Source organism: Rhinoraja longicauda, chromosome 6 (assembly GCF_053455715.1).
Source record: "Rhinoraja longicauda isolate Sanriku21f chromosome 6, sRhiLon1.1, whole genome shotgun sequence".
In the NCBI taxonomy this organism is placed as follows: domain Eukaryota; kingdom Metazoa; phylum Chordata; class Chondrichthyes; order Rajiformes; family Arhynchobatidae; genus Rhinoraja; species Rhinoraja longicauda.
This window is the reverse complement of record NC_135958.1, coordinates 15,917,034-15,932,779: the sequence shown is the minus strand read 5'-3', so window position 1 is coordinate 15,932,779 and position 15,746 is coordinate 15,917,034. Positions and strand designations below refer to the sequence as shown.

Sequence of the window (15,746 nt, the reverse complement as noted above, 5' to 3'; positions counted from 1 at the left end):
AACATAACATTTATATCTCTTTTTTTGGCAAAAACGTTGCCAAATTACAAGTTCCTAAATACTTTGTTCTGCACTGGAATGCCCATTTACAAAGAAACAAGGAAGTGCAGTTGCTGGTTTACAAAAAAAGACACAAAATGCTGGAGTTACTCAGCGGGTCAGGCAGAAACTCTGGAGAACATGAACGGGATTCTTCAAATTGATTGGGAGGGGAGGGGAGAAAGTTGGAAGTGAGCAGGGGCAGGACAAAGCCTGGCAGGTAATAGGCCGATACAGGTAAGAGGCGGGGTAGTTATAGGCAGATGGTTGGACAAAGGCCAGAGATTAAACGACAGAGGGTGCGAGACAAAAGGATTGAAAAATTGCTAATTGTGAAGCTAGAGGAAAAAATGTAGGTGGAAGGGGAGGGGAAATACAGGTGCAAGTCCAGGTGTGGTACGGGGAAGTGAATGAAAAAGGGGAGAGGTGGTGGGAAGAAGGGAGGGGTGGTTTAGTTACCTAAAATTGGAGAATTCAACGTTCATACTGTTGGGTTGCAAGCTACTCAAGCATAATGAGGTCCACTTTGCATGTGGCCTCTCTCTGGCAATGGAGCGGGCATAGGACAGAAATGTCAGTATGGGATTGGGAAGAGGAGTCAACATGCTTAGCAACAGGGAGATCCAGTAGGCCTTGGATCAAACCTGATCTACTGCATCCCCACATGGTCTCCTGCAAATCAGCGAGACTAAGGTTAGACTTGGTGACCATTTATCCAAGCACTTGCGCTTGGACTGCATTTTAATTTTTTTGTCCTACCCTCCGCTTTCCAGCTTTCTTCTCCCCCTCCCCCCACCACCACCTCCTCCCCTCCCTCTTAAAATCAGTCTGAAGAAGGGTCTCGAGCCAAAACATCACCAGTTCATGTTCTCCAGAGATGCTGCATGTCCTGCTGAGTTACTCCAGCACTTTGTGTCTTAATTTTTCGTCCATTTACTAAAGGCACTTGTGATCTTCAGGGACCTCCATTTTGCTGGCATTGATGTGAGCCACTAAAGTTTAATACATTTCTTATTAATCTCTTCCATCTTGCAAAATGTTATTTAGGCATGATTGAATGCCTTACACATGTACTTAAGTGATGATTTATACAACACTAGCGAAGTGTTTATGATTCAGCCGTACAAAGAATGTAAGGTGGTATTCATACAAAAGAACCACCTCCCCCCCTCTCTCTTAAAGTCAGTCTGAAGAAGGGTCTCGACCCGAAACGTCACCATTCCAGAGATGCTGCCTGTCCCGCTGAGTTACTCCAGCTTTTTGTGTCTATCTTCATACAAAATTGATTGTGTTCAAACAAACTAATTGACAATGTAAATACATAACAATCAAACAATAACATATTTTTACAGCCTTCCCGGCTGACTGGGGTGATCTAAACCTATGAAAGCAAACGAGGAAAATGATGGTTTGCACCTTGAACCTTGAACCAAATCCGAGTTGAAGTTCAATCTCTGCTGCACTAGATGTAGGTGGAGGCAGAGTGCTGAGGCGTCATCTTCTCAGTCTTCCAGTTTACCATTTCTCCCCGCTGTGCATGAAATGCATGAGAATCCATCATCGGACCCTTCTGAGTGGGGGGGGGGGGAAGACCGGGGAGGTTGCTAAGTACTTTTATGTGCGCGTTGTTTTTACCTCTGTTTCTTCTCAAATTGTGAAAAGTGGAAGTCAACATGAAAGGACCGCGACGACTCGGAACTGCCAGTGTGCAATGAGCGGTATGTAACAAAGTGGGAGGGTAACCAAGCTATTGTTAGTGCTACCCGGTTGCTTGGTAACGGTTGCGCGCGCTTCCCACAGACATGGCCAGGTAGCCACCGCGCTGTGACCGCGGGACAGAGCTGTGCGCCATCCCGCACACTGATGCAGAACACAAATGTGGTGAAAATCGACATGGCAGATAAGCGGAGAGGGCCCTCCAAGGCTAAGAACATCGGGGAAGTGATTTTGCCCGGGGGCCCTAAGGGTCAGTTATCGAAGTTAAGTCAGCTCAAGCTGAAAGACAATGAAAAAGGGAAGCGGACCAGCGTGGCTGTGCTCAAGTATAACCCCGGCTTGGCCAAAACGCGCCAAGCCGACAAGCGAAATCGTTCCTTAAAGAAAGGTTCAGGGAACGAGGTGGAAGAAGACCAGCTGTGGAGCACCATACCCGGTGGCACAGGTAACATTCATTACTGAGAGAGGCTGAGGTACCACCACATACAGGGTACCTGAGATAACACGGATATGCACTCGTTAAACCAATAACGCCCGAGAGGGTCGACCTTTGGAAACGTGGGAGAGAAAAAATCAATGTAAAATATTACTGGGGGGGGACTGCATCCATATAGTACGTTGCACACCAGAACACCACAGAGCGTGTTTAAGAACTTTAATTATATTCACTTTGGAGTGTGATTTAACGATTAGTGATTTACAATGGGCAAACAACCGTTTCAATAGTTAACAAATGGAGATTGACCATCGAACAGAACACTCCGTTCTTCGTATCGTGTGATATTTTACTCCTTAAAGTCCGACAGCGCAGCACTGTTCTGGAGGAACACTGGATCATGTGTTTAGGTTTATGAAATAAGACTTGAACTAAGTATTTTGTCAGAGGGAGGATGCTACCAGCCGAATCGTAAGGGAGATATTAAATGACCATTAAGGAGAGAGGGACCTCAGATAGAGAAAAGCATTCACTGGGAGGAGGGGGCTACAGATGATGAAATCTGATTGAAAAGGAAGATGGAGTACGGGACCATGTCGGGGAGAGGGTGGACAGATGGTAACAGTGAGGGAGAAAGGGACCCGATAGGAGTGCATGGATGCTGGGCAGATGGAGTGGGTGGGTGAGATGGTGTGGACTGTTTTTGAGAAAGGAGGATCTGGGTAGATAAGGAGGAAGAGAACGACCAAGGAGAAGCAGGTTACCTGAATTTAGAGAATTCAATGTTCATTGTGTTGGGTTGTGAACTATCAAGGTTGAATGTGAGGTTATGTGATAATTTGCTTTTGACCTCACTCAGGCAGTGGAGGACACTGAGCATAGACAGTTTGATGGCTGGAATGGGGAAGGAAATTAACATTGCTAGCAATCAGGAGCTCCAGGTGGTCATGTTGGACAGATTGCGGCTGCTTAGCCAAGCAGTCACCTAATCTCCATTTGGTCTCACCGATGTAGAGGTGCCCACATGGTAAGCACAGAATGCTGTAGAACAGAGACACAAGGAACTGCATTTGCTGGTTTACAAAAAAAAAGACACATAGTGTTGGAGTAACTCAGTGGTCAGGCAGGATTTCAGAAGACCATGGATAAGTGACGTTTCGGGTGAGAACCCTTCTTCCCAAAACTTCACATATCCACATTCTGCAGGAATGCTGCTTGAGCCGCTGAGTTATTTCAGTTTTCTTTAATGCAGTAGAACAGGTTGGAGAAGGTGCATGTAAATCTGCTTCACCTGGAAGGGTCCAACAATGGTGCTGAGGGTGGAGATGTGGAGACTTGAGCTGCACCTCCTACAAGAAAGGCGCTTCAGAGGGGGAGAGATGGATGAACCAGGGAGTCACAGAGAGAGTGATCCCCGTGGAAAGTAGAAAGGGATGCTGATGGGAAGATGTGACAGGTGGTGGAATCATTGTAGCTGCCAGATATGCCACAGAATGATGTGTTGGAATGTGAAGGCAGGTGGGGTGAAAGATGAGGACCAATGGGACTCTATCACTACTATGTCTGAGAAGAGGTAGGGTGAAAGCAGAAGTGCTGGAAATGGACGTTAAGCAGATGAGGACTATTAACCACATTGGCCAAAAGCTCTACTGACGGGCTGATGGAAGGCCTCATCTTGGGAAATCAGCAGAGGGAGGAGGGGGGGGGGGGGGGGGGAGGGGGGAAGATAATGTCAAGCCATGAGGAGCTGATGCAGTACAAGAGCAGGTAGAAACATTGGGGCTGCCAGGGCAATCATGTTTATAAATGTTAGGTGGGAGATAGAATTGAGCAGTTGAGGGTTGGTTCTGGATGGGAGATCTACTGAAAAGATGAGGTCTGTGGTATGGGAGACAGTGGCCTGGTGCTGGTAGTCATGGGTAAGAGGTAGATATGAGGAGGTATCAATGAGCTGTTGCTTAGTGTCAACAAGGTAGCAATCAGTCCACCAGACTACAATGGCACTGACCTTTTCTGCTGTTTGATGATGAGATTGGGATTGGTACGGAGTGAATGGAAGGCTGTGCCACCTCCCCTTGACCCTCCCACAGTTAGTCTCAGACAGCTGGAATCAGACAACCTTTCCTCGATCTGCTCTGTCCTATATGGAAAGTCCACCCTATTCACCTTCCCATTCCTTACCTAAAAGCCTTCTTTAAAATACATTCCTTCACTCAGACTAGTTGAACAGAATGATTTTGGGTGGGGTTCCTATCAAATAATACAAGGATTTAAAATTGTATGGTATCTCCATATTAAAATCTGTGACTGGCTTGGAAATCCCACCCATTTTACTATTGGAGACAAAGTCAGAAATTGTAAGACAGTAAGACAGCATGTAGACAGAAACAAGCACAGGTTTTCAGTGCACGCTGTTGCCAGTGTGAGTCTTCTTTATTTCACAAAAGTACACTGCGCATACCCATACATATTCACGAGACTGATAAGATATTGAATATATCACATGACACAAATCATACCATTCCAATACTCAGTTCTTAAAGTTACATTTACTGTTATATACACTGCTCTCCCCTTAGAAAAGAAAATAACTTGTAAATGAGACAAACAAGAATAATTTTATAAATTTAATCTGACGACTGGTTTAAGCATCCTTTCTGGTCTCCTGATTGTACTCGGGTTGTGGTTGTAAAGGGTGAGTCAAGTTCAGGATCATTTACCTTTGTCTCTACTTTCTTTGGAAATTCTGATTTTACATCTGATCTTGGAATAATACCAAAGTCTGACAGATCTACTTCTTTGTCTATACTTTGCTCTTGTACCGGTTCATCCCTTGCTGGGATCATATGGTTTATGTGCACACTTCTAACACGTCCTCCAGGTAACGCACACTTCAACTACTGTTCCCACCTCCCATTTGTTTGCTTTGTAAGGGGGGCTGAGAACACAAACTTGATCTATGTTCTTTTTGACTTCCACCATAATGACGTTTCTGATCAGATTGCGTTCAACCTTAGGAGATAGTTTGGGTAGAAGCAAAGTCAGTCTAGTTCTAAGCCTTCTTTTCATGAGAAGTTCAGCTGGAGTATACCATGTGGTAGATTGTGGCTGGGTACGATATTTCAGTAAGAAACTAGCTAGCCACTGTGACATACTGAATTTTGAATTCCTTTCAAGAACTTGTTTCTTGATAGCTCTTTGACTATCCAGACTGGCCTTTTGGCTGCGCCGTTAGATGCTGGATGGTAAGTTGGCACTAAGGTATGCGTGATACCATTTAGTTTCATGAAAGTCTGGAACAGTGCAGCATGAAATTGAGGGCCGTTGTCAGCGACAAGCTCTTCAGGTAATCCATGACACGCAAAGATAGACCACAATGCGTCTATTGTTTTTTCTGTTGTTGTGTTTGTACCCATATGTACCCCCTCAATCCACTTTGAGTGGCTATCTACCAAAACAAGAAAATTATTATTCCTATGTTCATAAAAATCCACATGAATCTTCTGAAAAGGTCCAGTAGGCCAAGACCTTGTTTGCAAAGGGTTTGGGCAGGCCAACTTCTACAACTCTGACAGGTGCTACATTTGCTTGCCATTGCTTCTATGTCATTGTCCAATCCTGGCCAATACATGCAACCTCTGGCTGTAGACTTCATTCCTACAATACCTGTGTGTTCACTATGGAGTTCTTTAAGTAATCTTTGTCTTAAACAATTTGGTACTACTACTCTGTGACCCCATTTCATACAGCCTTGCTCATTGACTGTTCATGTTGTCTATTGTGATAAGGTTTTAGTTCATTACTACATGGTTTTATTTCTGACCATCCACACAAAGTTTGCTCGTATACTTGTTTTAGCACTGTGTCTTTTTGAGTTTCAGCAGCAATTTCAGCTGCTGTGACTGGAAAGTCATTGTCCACTGCTTCTATGATTTAGATAACAGCTTCAGTGCCCACATCGGATTCTTCCTGAGGCAAATGCGACAATGCATCAGCAATAGCATTTTCTTTTGAGCAGCGATACACAATGCCGTCGTCATACTGTGACAGGAGAACTGCCCAGCGCTGCATCCTCGGGGCTGTCATTGTAGACATTGCTGACCGAGGTACCAAGAATAGCGAGAAGTGGCTTATGATCAGTAACTAGGATGAATTTCTTACCCAATAGATACTGATGGAATTTCTTGATCCCAAAGATGATACCAAGGGCTTCTTTCTCGATTTGCATAATTACGCTCACTCTTGGTAAGTGTGCGTGATGCAAATGTTAGAGGCTTTTCTTGTCCATGTTCCATTACATGTGAAATCACAGCTCCTACCCCACAACTAGACGGATCACAAGCTAACTTTAACTCGTGATTTGTATCATAGTAAACAAGTAATGCATCACTGGTCAAGCTCTTTTTACATGCATCATAAGCATTCTGTTGCTCTTTGGACCATTCCCATTTTTTATCCTTGTGAAGAGGAGCTAGCTTTGTTGCTAACTCGGGTAAGAAGCATGAGTAATACCGCACCATTACCCAGGTAGGAGTGGAGTTGAGACACATACTGTGGTGTTGGTTCGTTTGCTATAGCTTCAATCTTTTCCTTCGCTGGTTGTAGTCCATGTTGATTAATTTTCAAACCGATACACTACTTCGGTCTGTAAGAATACACGTTTGCTTCTTTTCAACTTTATATTGCGATCATCAAGCCGTTTCAACACTTCAGAGTATCACCAGTTTCTCATCCTCAGCAATAGTCGCAATCAGCAAGTCATCTTGATGGCTCAAACAATGTGACGTTCCTTGCAGAATCTTGTCCATTGTAGCTTGGAAGATTTTTGGTGCTGACTTCACACCATAGGGTAGTTTTGTGTAGGAATACAGCCCCATGTGTGTGTTTATCGTGAGGGCTGCTGGCTTTTACGATCAATATTTAGTTGAGCATATGCATGTGACACATCTAGTGTAGAGAATACCTTGGAACCAGCAAGTTCACCGTATACAGTAAATCTTGTGAGGTTAGTAGTGGATACTGTTCATCGTCTACTGCCTGGTTGACGGTCATTTTTATAGTCTCCACACAATCTCACTGTGTTGTCCGCTTTCAGAACCACTATTATTGGAGTAGCCCAATCACTGCGATCTGTTTTAATCAGTAGTGTAGGAAAATAACTGCAAATGCTGGTACAAAACGAAAGTATCACAAAATGCTGGAGTAACTCAGCAGGTCAGGCAGCATCTAGGAGAGAGGGAATGGGTGATGTTTCAGTCTGAAGAAGGGTCTTGACCTGAAACATCACCCATTCCCTTTCTCCTAGATGCTGCATGACCTGCTGAGTTACTCCAGCATTTTGTGATACTTTCTGCTTTAATCAGTACACTGTTTTGTTCCAATTTTGTGATTTCAGCTTCCACTTTACTTTTCAGTGAATATGGCACTGGTCGCGGTCTACAGTAGACAAGTTCCACATCGGGTCGAATCCTGATGTGTGCTTGCTCACCCTTTATGCCATCATAGCTGTCATTGAACATAGCATGATGTTTCTGCAACAACTGATCCAGTTTGCACTTCAACTTGGAATACAGATTTCCAGTCCAGTTTCGAAGGTATTTATTTCACAAAATGCTGGAGTAACTCAGCAGGTCAGGCAGCATCTCAGGAGAGAAGTAATGGGTGACGTTTCGGATCGAGACCCTTCTTCAGACCAGTCCAGTTTCAGTAAACGGAGCCAATTTATGTCCATCAACATTGGCCTATTGACATAACTTGCGACAACTATTGGCAACTTCAAGTTCTTGCCTTTGTGTTGTACATCACAAACTATCTCTCCACATGCCTCCAATACTTCGCCAGAGTACGTTATCAGCTGAAAGTTTGTTTCTGTTAAAGGCATATTGCTGAACTTGGATTCATTGGTGTCTTTGCTTATAATTGTGTAATCAGCAGTGGTATCAATACTCATAGTAATGTATTGATTGTTCACTTTGACCTTTGTCTGAAAGTCTTCCTTTCCAGACCCACTGTTCATAGTATAGATGCCGTAGAGTCCAAGTTCATTACTCTCTGACTGTTCTTCGAGGTTGTGAATCCCACGCATTTGGTTTTGTCTAGCCTTTTGTTTTGCTTTGTCCTGTGATGGTGCTCTACATGCTGTATGGCCTTATGGCAATATGGCCATAAGGCAATATGGCCTTTCTTTTGACAGTTGTAGCATGTAGAGTCCTTGAACTGGCACTTATTTGCGTTGTGTTGACCATTGCATCGATAGCACATATCTGCACTTTTCCTAGAACTTTGCTGTGAAGGCCTTTTCCCTGTCTTGTCATGCTTGTGTTTTGGAACTGCCTTTTGACTGTTGACTGTGCCAGCATGTGTTGGTCGAAACTCATGTGCACTTTGACATGCCATCTCCATAGCCAAAGCAGTTTTGCATGTCAAATCAAAGGTAAGGGCTGATGTGTTCAGTAATTTTGATTGGATTCGCTCATCCAGCATTCCACTTACAAATCTATCACGTAAAGAAGTCAGAATCCAGAAATGTGGCAAAATTGCAGTGTAGAGACAACTTCTTCAATGAGATAATGTACTCACTCACAGTCTCACCAGACCTGGTTTCTTGTGTGAAATTTGTAGCTTTCTGCAATCTCTATGGGCTTAGGGTTGAGGTGAGCATCAAGTTTTGAAAGAACAGTCTCAAATGAGACATTCCTTGCTTTCTCTGGGGCTAGGATGTTGGTGAAAGTTTCATAAACTTCAGCACAAATTTCAGTTAATAGAATTACTTTCTTTTGGTCCTGGATGGCCTGGTTTTGTGTTCTTACCTGCACTTGATTATCATCCTCCGTTTCTTCAGCTTCAATAATGTAATTTGCAATAAAAAATATTTCCATTTGCTCACAGTACGAGGCAAAGGTTTCATGGTTCTTGTCGAAAGTCCCTAGTCGGCCTATGTATCCCAAGGACGCCATCTTGCCCCATAGACACAACACAAAGATATCCTGACAAACTCTAGACGATTTGTACATCTGCTGTTTTAAACTATAGTCCCATGCATAGAAGGATCTGCGGCCTATCTTATCCAGTTCGCAAACACAACTGCGACACAGCTCCCTGTTTGCTGTTTAAAATGTTAAACAATACTGCATATTGCAAAACAGTCCTGCACTGTATTTAAAGGTTGAGTTCACAAACTTTATCCGATCCTCGTCGCCATTGTAAGATATTACGGCCTCAGCGTGTCGATAGAAACAAGCACAGGTTTTCAGTACCCGCTGTTGCCAGTGTGGGGCTTCTTTATTTCACAAAAGTACACTGTGCATACCCACACATATTCATGAGACTGATAAGATATTGAATATATCACATGACATAAATCATACCATTCTGGTACTCTGTTCTTAAAATTACAGTTACCATTATATACACTACAGAAATATATATATTTTTGTTTGATAATACACATGTGAAGCGTCTTGATGATGAGTCAGAGTATAGGAGGGAGATTGATCGTCTGACAGAATGGTGCCAGAATAACCATCTTGCTGTCAACGTCAGTAAGACCAAGAAGCCGATAGTTGACTTTAGAAGAGCAAGGCCGTGGATCCATGAAAATGTCTTCATTGACGGGTCGGTGGTGGAGAGAGTCAACTGCTTCAAGGTTCTGGGTGTGTATATCTCTGAAGATCTGTCCTGGACGCAGCACATTTATGCAATTATAAAGAAAACCCTTCAATTCTACTTCCTTAGAATTTTGAAGAGATTGAGTATGTCGACAAATTGTCTCTTTATCTTCCACAGTACGGTAGGGAACATATTGACTGGATGCATCCTGGCCTAGTTCGGCAATTCGAACACCCAGGAATGAAAGGGATTACAAAAGTGGTGGACACCACTGCCTGGTCCATCACAGGTACTGACCTACCCACCATCGAAGGGATGTATAGGAGGCATGCCTTAAAAAGGCAGCCAGTGTCATCAAGGATTCACACCACTTGGCCACTGTCTCATTTCACTCCTGCCATCGGGAAGGAGGTATAGGAATTTGAAAACGGTGACCTTCAGGTTCAGGAACAGCTTCTTCCCAACAACCATGTTCCCAATAACCTTCCCTACAAACACCAACTAAACTTCAAAACTTGGTCTTAGTTGCACTAGGCTTTCGTATTGTTTTGCCCTAATATATATTTTTCAATTTGTTGAACTTTTTTGTTTGCATTATTATGGTATGTATTGAGTACTGTGTTTACAGACCTGATATATGGCTACATGTAAGAACCTAATTATTCCGTTTTGGTACATATAACAATTAAACACTCTTGACTCTTGAGGTGCTTTTGGTACATTAAACATACTGTACAAATGGTTGTTGTTGAAATTCTGCTAGTTTGTACACAGCAAGCACCCATAAACAGTGATGTGATAATGATTTGACAATATATTTTATTGATATTGGTTGAGGGATATACAGGGCCACATCACTATGGATAACTCTCCTGTTGTTCTTCAAAGTAATATGGGAAAGAAAGATACTGCTGTTTTTAATATATAACTTTCAACAATAAATAACTCGAATGGTCGGAAATATTCAGCAATTCAAGTAGCACCTGTGGAGACAGAAACATAATTAATGTTCCAAGGTGACAACCTTGTATTGGAACTAGGACTTCTGATGGTATTGTTTGCAGAATATCTGAGAACAATGAAAAAAACTGGAAAAATTATGTTGGTAAACTGACTGTTGATTGATTCAACAACTCAAGCAGGACTATTGGATAATGTGAAATACTTAATGAATGAATGCTCAATATGTGGTTTACAGAAATGTATGGTGGTCAAACTCTCAGTTTATTGCTGCTAAGGTGCTGAAGAGTTTGTTTTTTAATGAGGATCAGAGGAATATATAAATATTAATCCCAAGTGAAAATGATCAAAGAAATCTAAGTGATTCAAAATTGCATAAAGGTATATATTATAATTGTACAACTGTCTTACATTTAGAAAAATAAAATAAAACTCAAGACAAATTAATATATAAAATATAGATGTATTTATATGAATCTGTGTATTTGCATTATATTGTATATAAAATATGCCTAGTTTAAATATAGTATATCTATACAGACCATTAAATAAAAATAACCTGAGAACTTTATATGTGTGTCAGAATTTCTTTGTTGGCCAAATGGTGAATTCACATTGCAGTTGGAGCAGTTGGTGTAAAGAGTTAAACTTCAGTATACACTGGAGGGAGTGTGAAACATCAGAGAAGGAACAAATTAGGCTACAGAGCTTGGTGGCATTCAGTGCCAAAGAGTTTGTAACAGCAGCTGAGGATTAGAGTTAAGTGACACGGTGCTATGCTGTTTGAGAAATGTGAGCAACTGGAAGTAGCACTATAAAAAGAAACCTACTACAGCCAAGGAAACAAAATTAGTTAAAAAAAACCTTTAATTTAAATAAAGACAAAAATAGGTGTAACACAGAAAAGTACATGCAGTACCAAGAAGTAAAGATGAAAGAGTGAAAAAAGTACTTTGGTTACATCTATTTCCCATCCATATGCAGCTCTCAGTGACATCAACCAAAAATACAACATGAAAGTCGACAATAGTTACTAAAAGCTGGAGTAACTTAGCAGGACAGGCAGCATCTCTGGAGAGCCTTTGACTCGACTCAAAACGTCACCCATTCCTTCTCTCCAGAGATGCTGCCTGTCCCGCTGAGTTACTCCAGCTTTTTGTGTCTATCTTCGGTTTAAACCAGCATCTGCAGTTCCTTCTGACACATGAAAGTCGATAAACTCTGTAAAAACACCCTTCATCTCACCACTCTTCTCAACCATGACATTGATGCTTATCTGACATTGAATATTGGGGGAACAGATATTTAATTCAATTAAATATTATTTTGGTTACCCTACAAACTGTTACCTCGATCATAGTCCGAAATAGAGTTTTTTCAACTTTCAACGGTCAAATCCGGCCTGTTTTTGTATGGCCTGTGAGTTAAGCATTTTGCTATTTTAAAAAGTTTTTTTAAATCAACAGAAGAATAATATATCATGAAACGTTAAAATGATATGAAATTCAAATTTCAGTGTCCATAGATAGTTTTGTTGGAACACAGCCATGCTCATTCGTTTATGTATTGTCTATGTATTGTGTACCTATCGTTCACGTATTGTACATGTTCTTATCACTTCGCATTGCTGCTCGGCGCACTACAAAACCGAAGGCGCTCAGTGACCAAATATAACTCGAGAGTGTTTGGAGGGCTACACTCCTCTCCGTACAGCAACATTCCTGGCACCATCAAGTGAATCTATGCTGCATTACATCTGTGGCAAGTTCATCCCATCGAAGAAGAGAAAAGCTGTACACATGACTTGAGGTGCACTCTCATAGGCAATTGTAGAAATGCACTAAGACTTCAACTATATTTAGATCCGTTGCAGCATTTAGTACTGCTACTTCACATCTTCAGGGATTAGGTTTGATCCTGACAGGGGGAGGGTGGGGGGGGGGGGAGAGATTGGAGGGGTAAGGGGACACCCTTTTACACCTCTATTCCCCACCAGGAAGGTTTTGGGGCTCTCCAGTTCTTCATTGATTAGAGAGCCAAACAGTTCCCTTTACTCACTCTCTTTGCCTGGTGGAACTTGTCCTCACCCTCGATAACTTTTCTTTTGACTCCCCTCACTTTCTTCAAGTCAAAGCTGGAGCCATGGTCACTCACATGGGATCCAGCTATGCCTACCTGTTCGTTGGTTATGTCAAACAGTCCTCCTGCACTCGTGCAGAACACATTGATTCAGTTAACTTTACCACTTTACCACTAACTTCCATCCTGCCCTGAAATTCTCTTCTCATGACTGGAATTACTCTGCTACTCTGGCTTTCTACCAGCTTCAGCTTCTTTGTATTACCGTAGAGACCATTACTGTAGAGACCAACACTGAAAAAGACAGAATGGGAGTGGGACATCAAGTTAATATGACAAATAACCAGTAGTGAGCAATCATTGTAACCGACTGAAAATGTAGTCATCAATTGATATTTACCAGTGGAGCCAACCATATCTAGACTGTGAATACTGTACGTTAAAATTAAATTAGTACAAGTAAATTGGCTTCTTATTTTTGAATTGTACAGCATACAAGCAGGCCATTTGGCCCAACTTGCCTGCACTTACCAGTACAACCTCCTCTATATTAACCCCATTGCCCTGCACTTGGTCCAAAGATTTCTATGTCTAATTGATTTGCATGTTCATCAGGATGCTTCTTAAATGGTTTAGACAATAGACAATAGACAATAGGTGCAGGAGTAGGCCATTCAGCCCTTCGAGCCAGCACCGCCATTCAATGCGATCATGGCTGATCACTCTCAATCAGTACCCCGTTCCTGCCTTCTCCCCATACCCCCTCACTCCGCTATCCTTAAGAGCTCTATCCAGCTCTCTCTTGAAAGCATCCAACGAACTGGCCTCCACTGCCTTCTGAGGCAGAGAATTCCACACCTTCACCACTCTCTGACTGAAAAAGTTTTTCCTCATCTCCGTTCTAAATGGCCTACCCCTTATTCTTAAACTGTGGCCCCTTGTTCACAACTCAGCTTCAATCACTCACTCATGCAATGCATTCCTCGTCTTAATCTTACCTTAAACGTCATGTCTTCTAGTTTTATCTATAGCTTTATATCTCTCTGGTATGTGTAAAAAATTCCTGCAGTTACCCTATCTGTACCTTTCATCGTTTTCTATACCTCAACCCCTCAGATCCAGGGATAAAACAGTTTACAACTGTTTGTTTTATAAATGAACAATTTGGTTGACAAGGTAGTTAACATTTGTAGTAAATATCCAGATAGTACATATAGTAGATAGTGAGGAAGATTATCTAAGTTTACACCAAGATTTAGATAGGTTTGGGAAGGTGGGCCTTGGAATGGCAAATTAAAATTAATGCTGACAAGTGAGAGGTGAGGCAGTTTTGTATGTCAAACCAAAAGAGGACATACACAGTAAATAGTCATAGAGTCATAAAGCAAGGAAACAAGCTCTTCGGCCCAACTTGTCCATGCCGACCAAGATACCCCATCTAAGCCAGTCCCATTTGCCAGCGTTTGGACCATATCCCTCTAAACCTTTCCAATCCTCGTATGTGTCCAAGTGACTTTTAAATACTGTTATGGCACATCCTCTGGCAGTTCATTCCATATACCCACCACCTTCTGAATGAAAAAGTTTCCCCTCAAATTCTTATTAAATATTGCACCTCTCACTTTAAATCTATGTCCTCTGGACATAAAATCCATTAATCAAGAACCTTTCAATCTCTGCCTTAAAAATACCCGATGACTTGGCCTCCACAGCTATCTGGCAATGAATTCCACAGATTTGCTACATTCTGGCTAAAGAAATTCCTCATCTTCATTGCAAAGTTACGTTCTTTTCTTCTGAGGCTGTGCCCGCTGGTTCTCGACTCTCTCATTACTGGAAACATCCTTTCCACGTCCACCCTATCTAGGCTGTTCATTATCCACTTGGTTTCAATAAGATCTCCCCCTCATCCTCCTAAACTTCAGCGAGTACAGGCCCAGAGACTGAAAACGCTCCTCGTATGTTAACCTAATCATCCCCAGGATCATTATTGTAAACCTCCTCTGGCCCCTCTCCAAAACCAGCCCATTCTTCCTCAGATATAGAGCCCAAAATTGCTCACAAGATCCTGAAAGCGGCCACACCAGCACCGATAAAGCCTCAGCATTACATCCTTGCTTTTATATTCCAGTCCCAGCAAAATTAGCGCTAATAATGCATTTGCCTTCCTTACCGCTGATTCAGCTTGCAAATTAACCTATTGGGAATCCTGCCCCAGCACTCCCAAGTCCCTTTGCACCTCCAATTTCTAGAAAATAGTCTAGACCTTTATTCTTTCTACCAAAGTGTCTGACTGTGCACTTTGCTACGCTTTATTCCATTTGCTATTTCCTTTCCCACTCTCCCAACCTGTCCAAGTCTTTCTGCAGCCTACTTGCTTCCTCAACTCTACCTATCCCATTCACCTATCTTCGTATTGTCTGCAAACTTAGTCACAAAGCCATCAATTACCTCACCCAGATCATTAACATATAACATGCAAAGTAGCGGAGCCAACATAGACCCCCCATGGAACACCGCAGTCACTGGCAGCCAACCAGAAAAGGCTCCCTTTGTTTTTACTCTTTGCCTTCTGCCAGTCAGCCAATCTTCTATCCATGCTAGCACCTTGTCTCTAATACCATGGGGTCCTGTTTTGCTTAGCAGCATGTGTGGCACCTGATCAAAGCCCTTCTGAAAATCTAAGCAAACAACATCCACAGACTGCTTTATTTATCCTGCCTGTTAGCTCCTCAAAAAACTTCAACAGATTTGTCAGGCAAGATCTCTCCTTAGTCAATAGTCATTTATTTGTCACATACACATAAATGTGCAGTGAAATGAAAAATTACCCGCAGTTCAACAATAAGACCAATAAGAATAATCAATAAAAATGCAATAACACACACAATCATAAACTAACACCAAA

The 15,746-nt window shown here is 42.2% G+C and overlaps 1 protein-coding gene across 1 annotated transcript in view; it reads left to right on the top strand.

Annotated features, from left to right (window-relative positions):
- Window positions 1-1,854: 1,854 nt before the first annotated feature.
- Window positions 1,855-15,746, top strand: part of LOC144594697 (uncharacterized) — a 34,294-nt gene continuing 20,402 nt past the window's right edge. Inside the window, exon 1 of the mRNA XM_078401539.1 lies at window positions 1,855-2,200. Within this exon, the coding sequence (XP_078257665.1) occupies window positions 1,903-2,200 (298 nt within the window). The 5' untranslated portion in view covers window positions 1,855-1,902. The remainder of the gene's footprint in view (window positions 2,201-15,746) is intronic.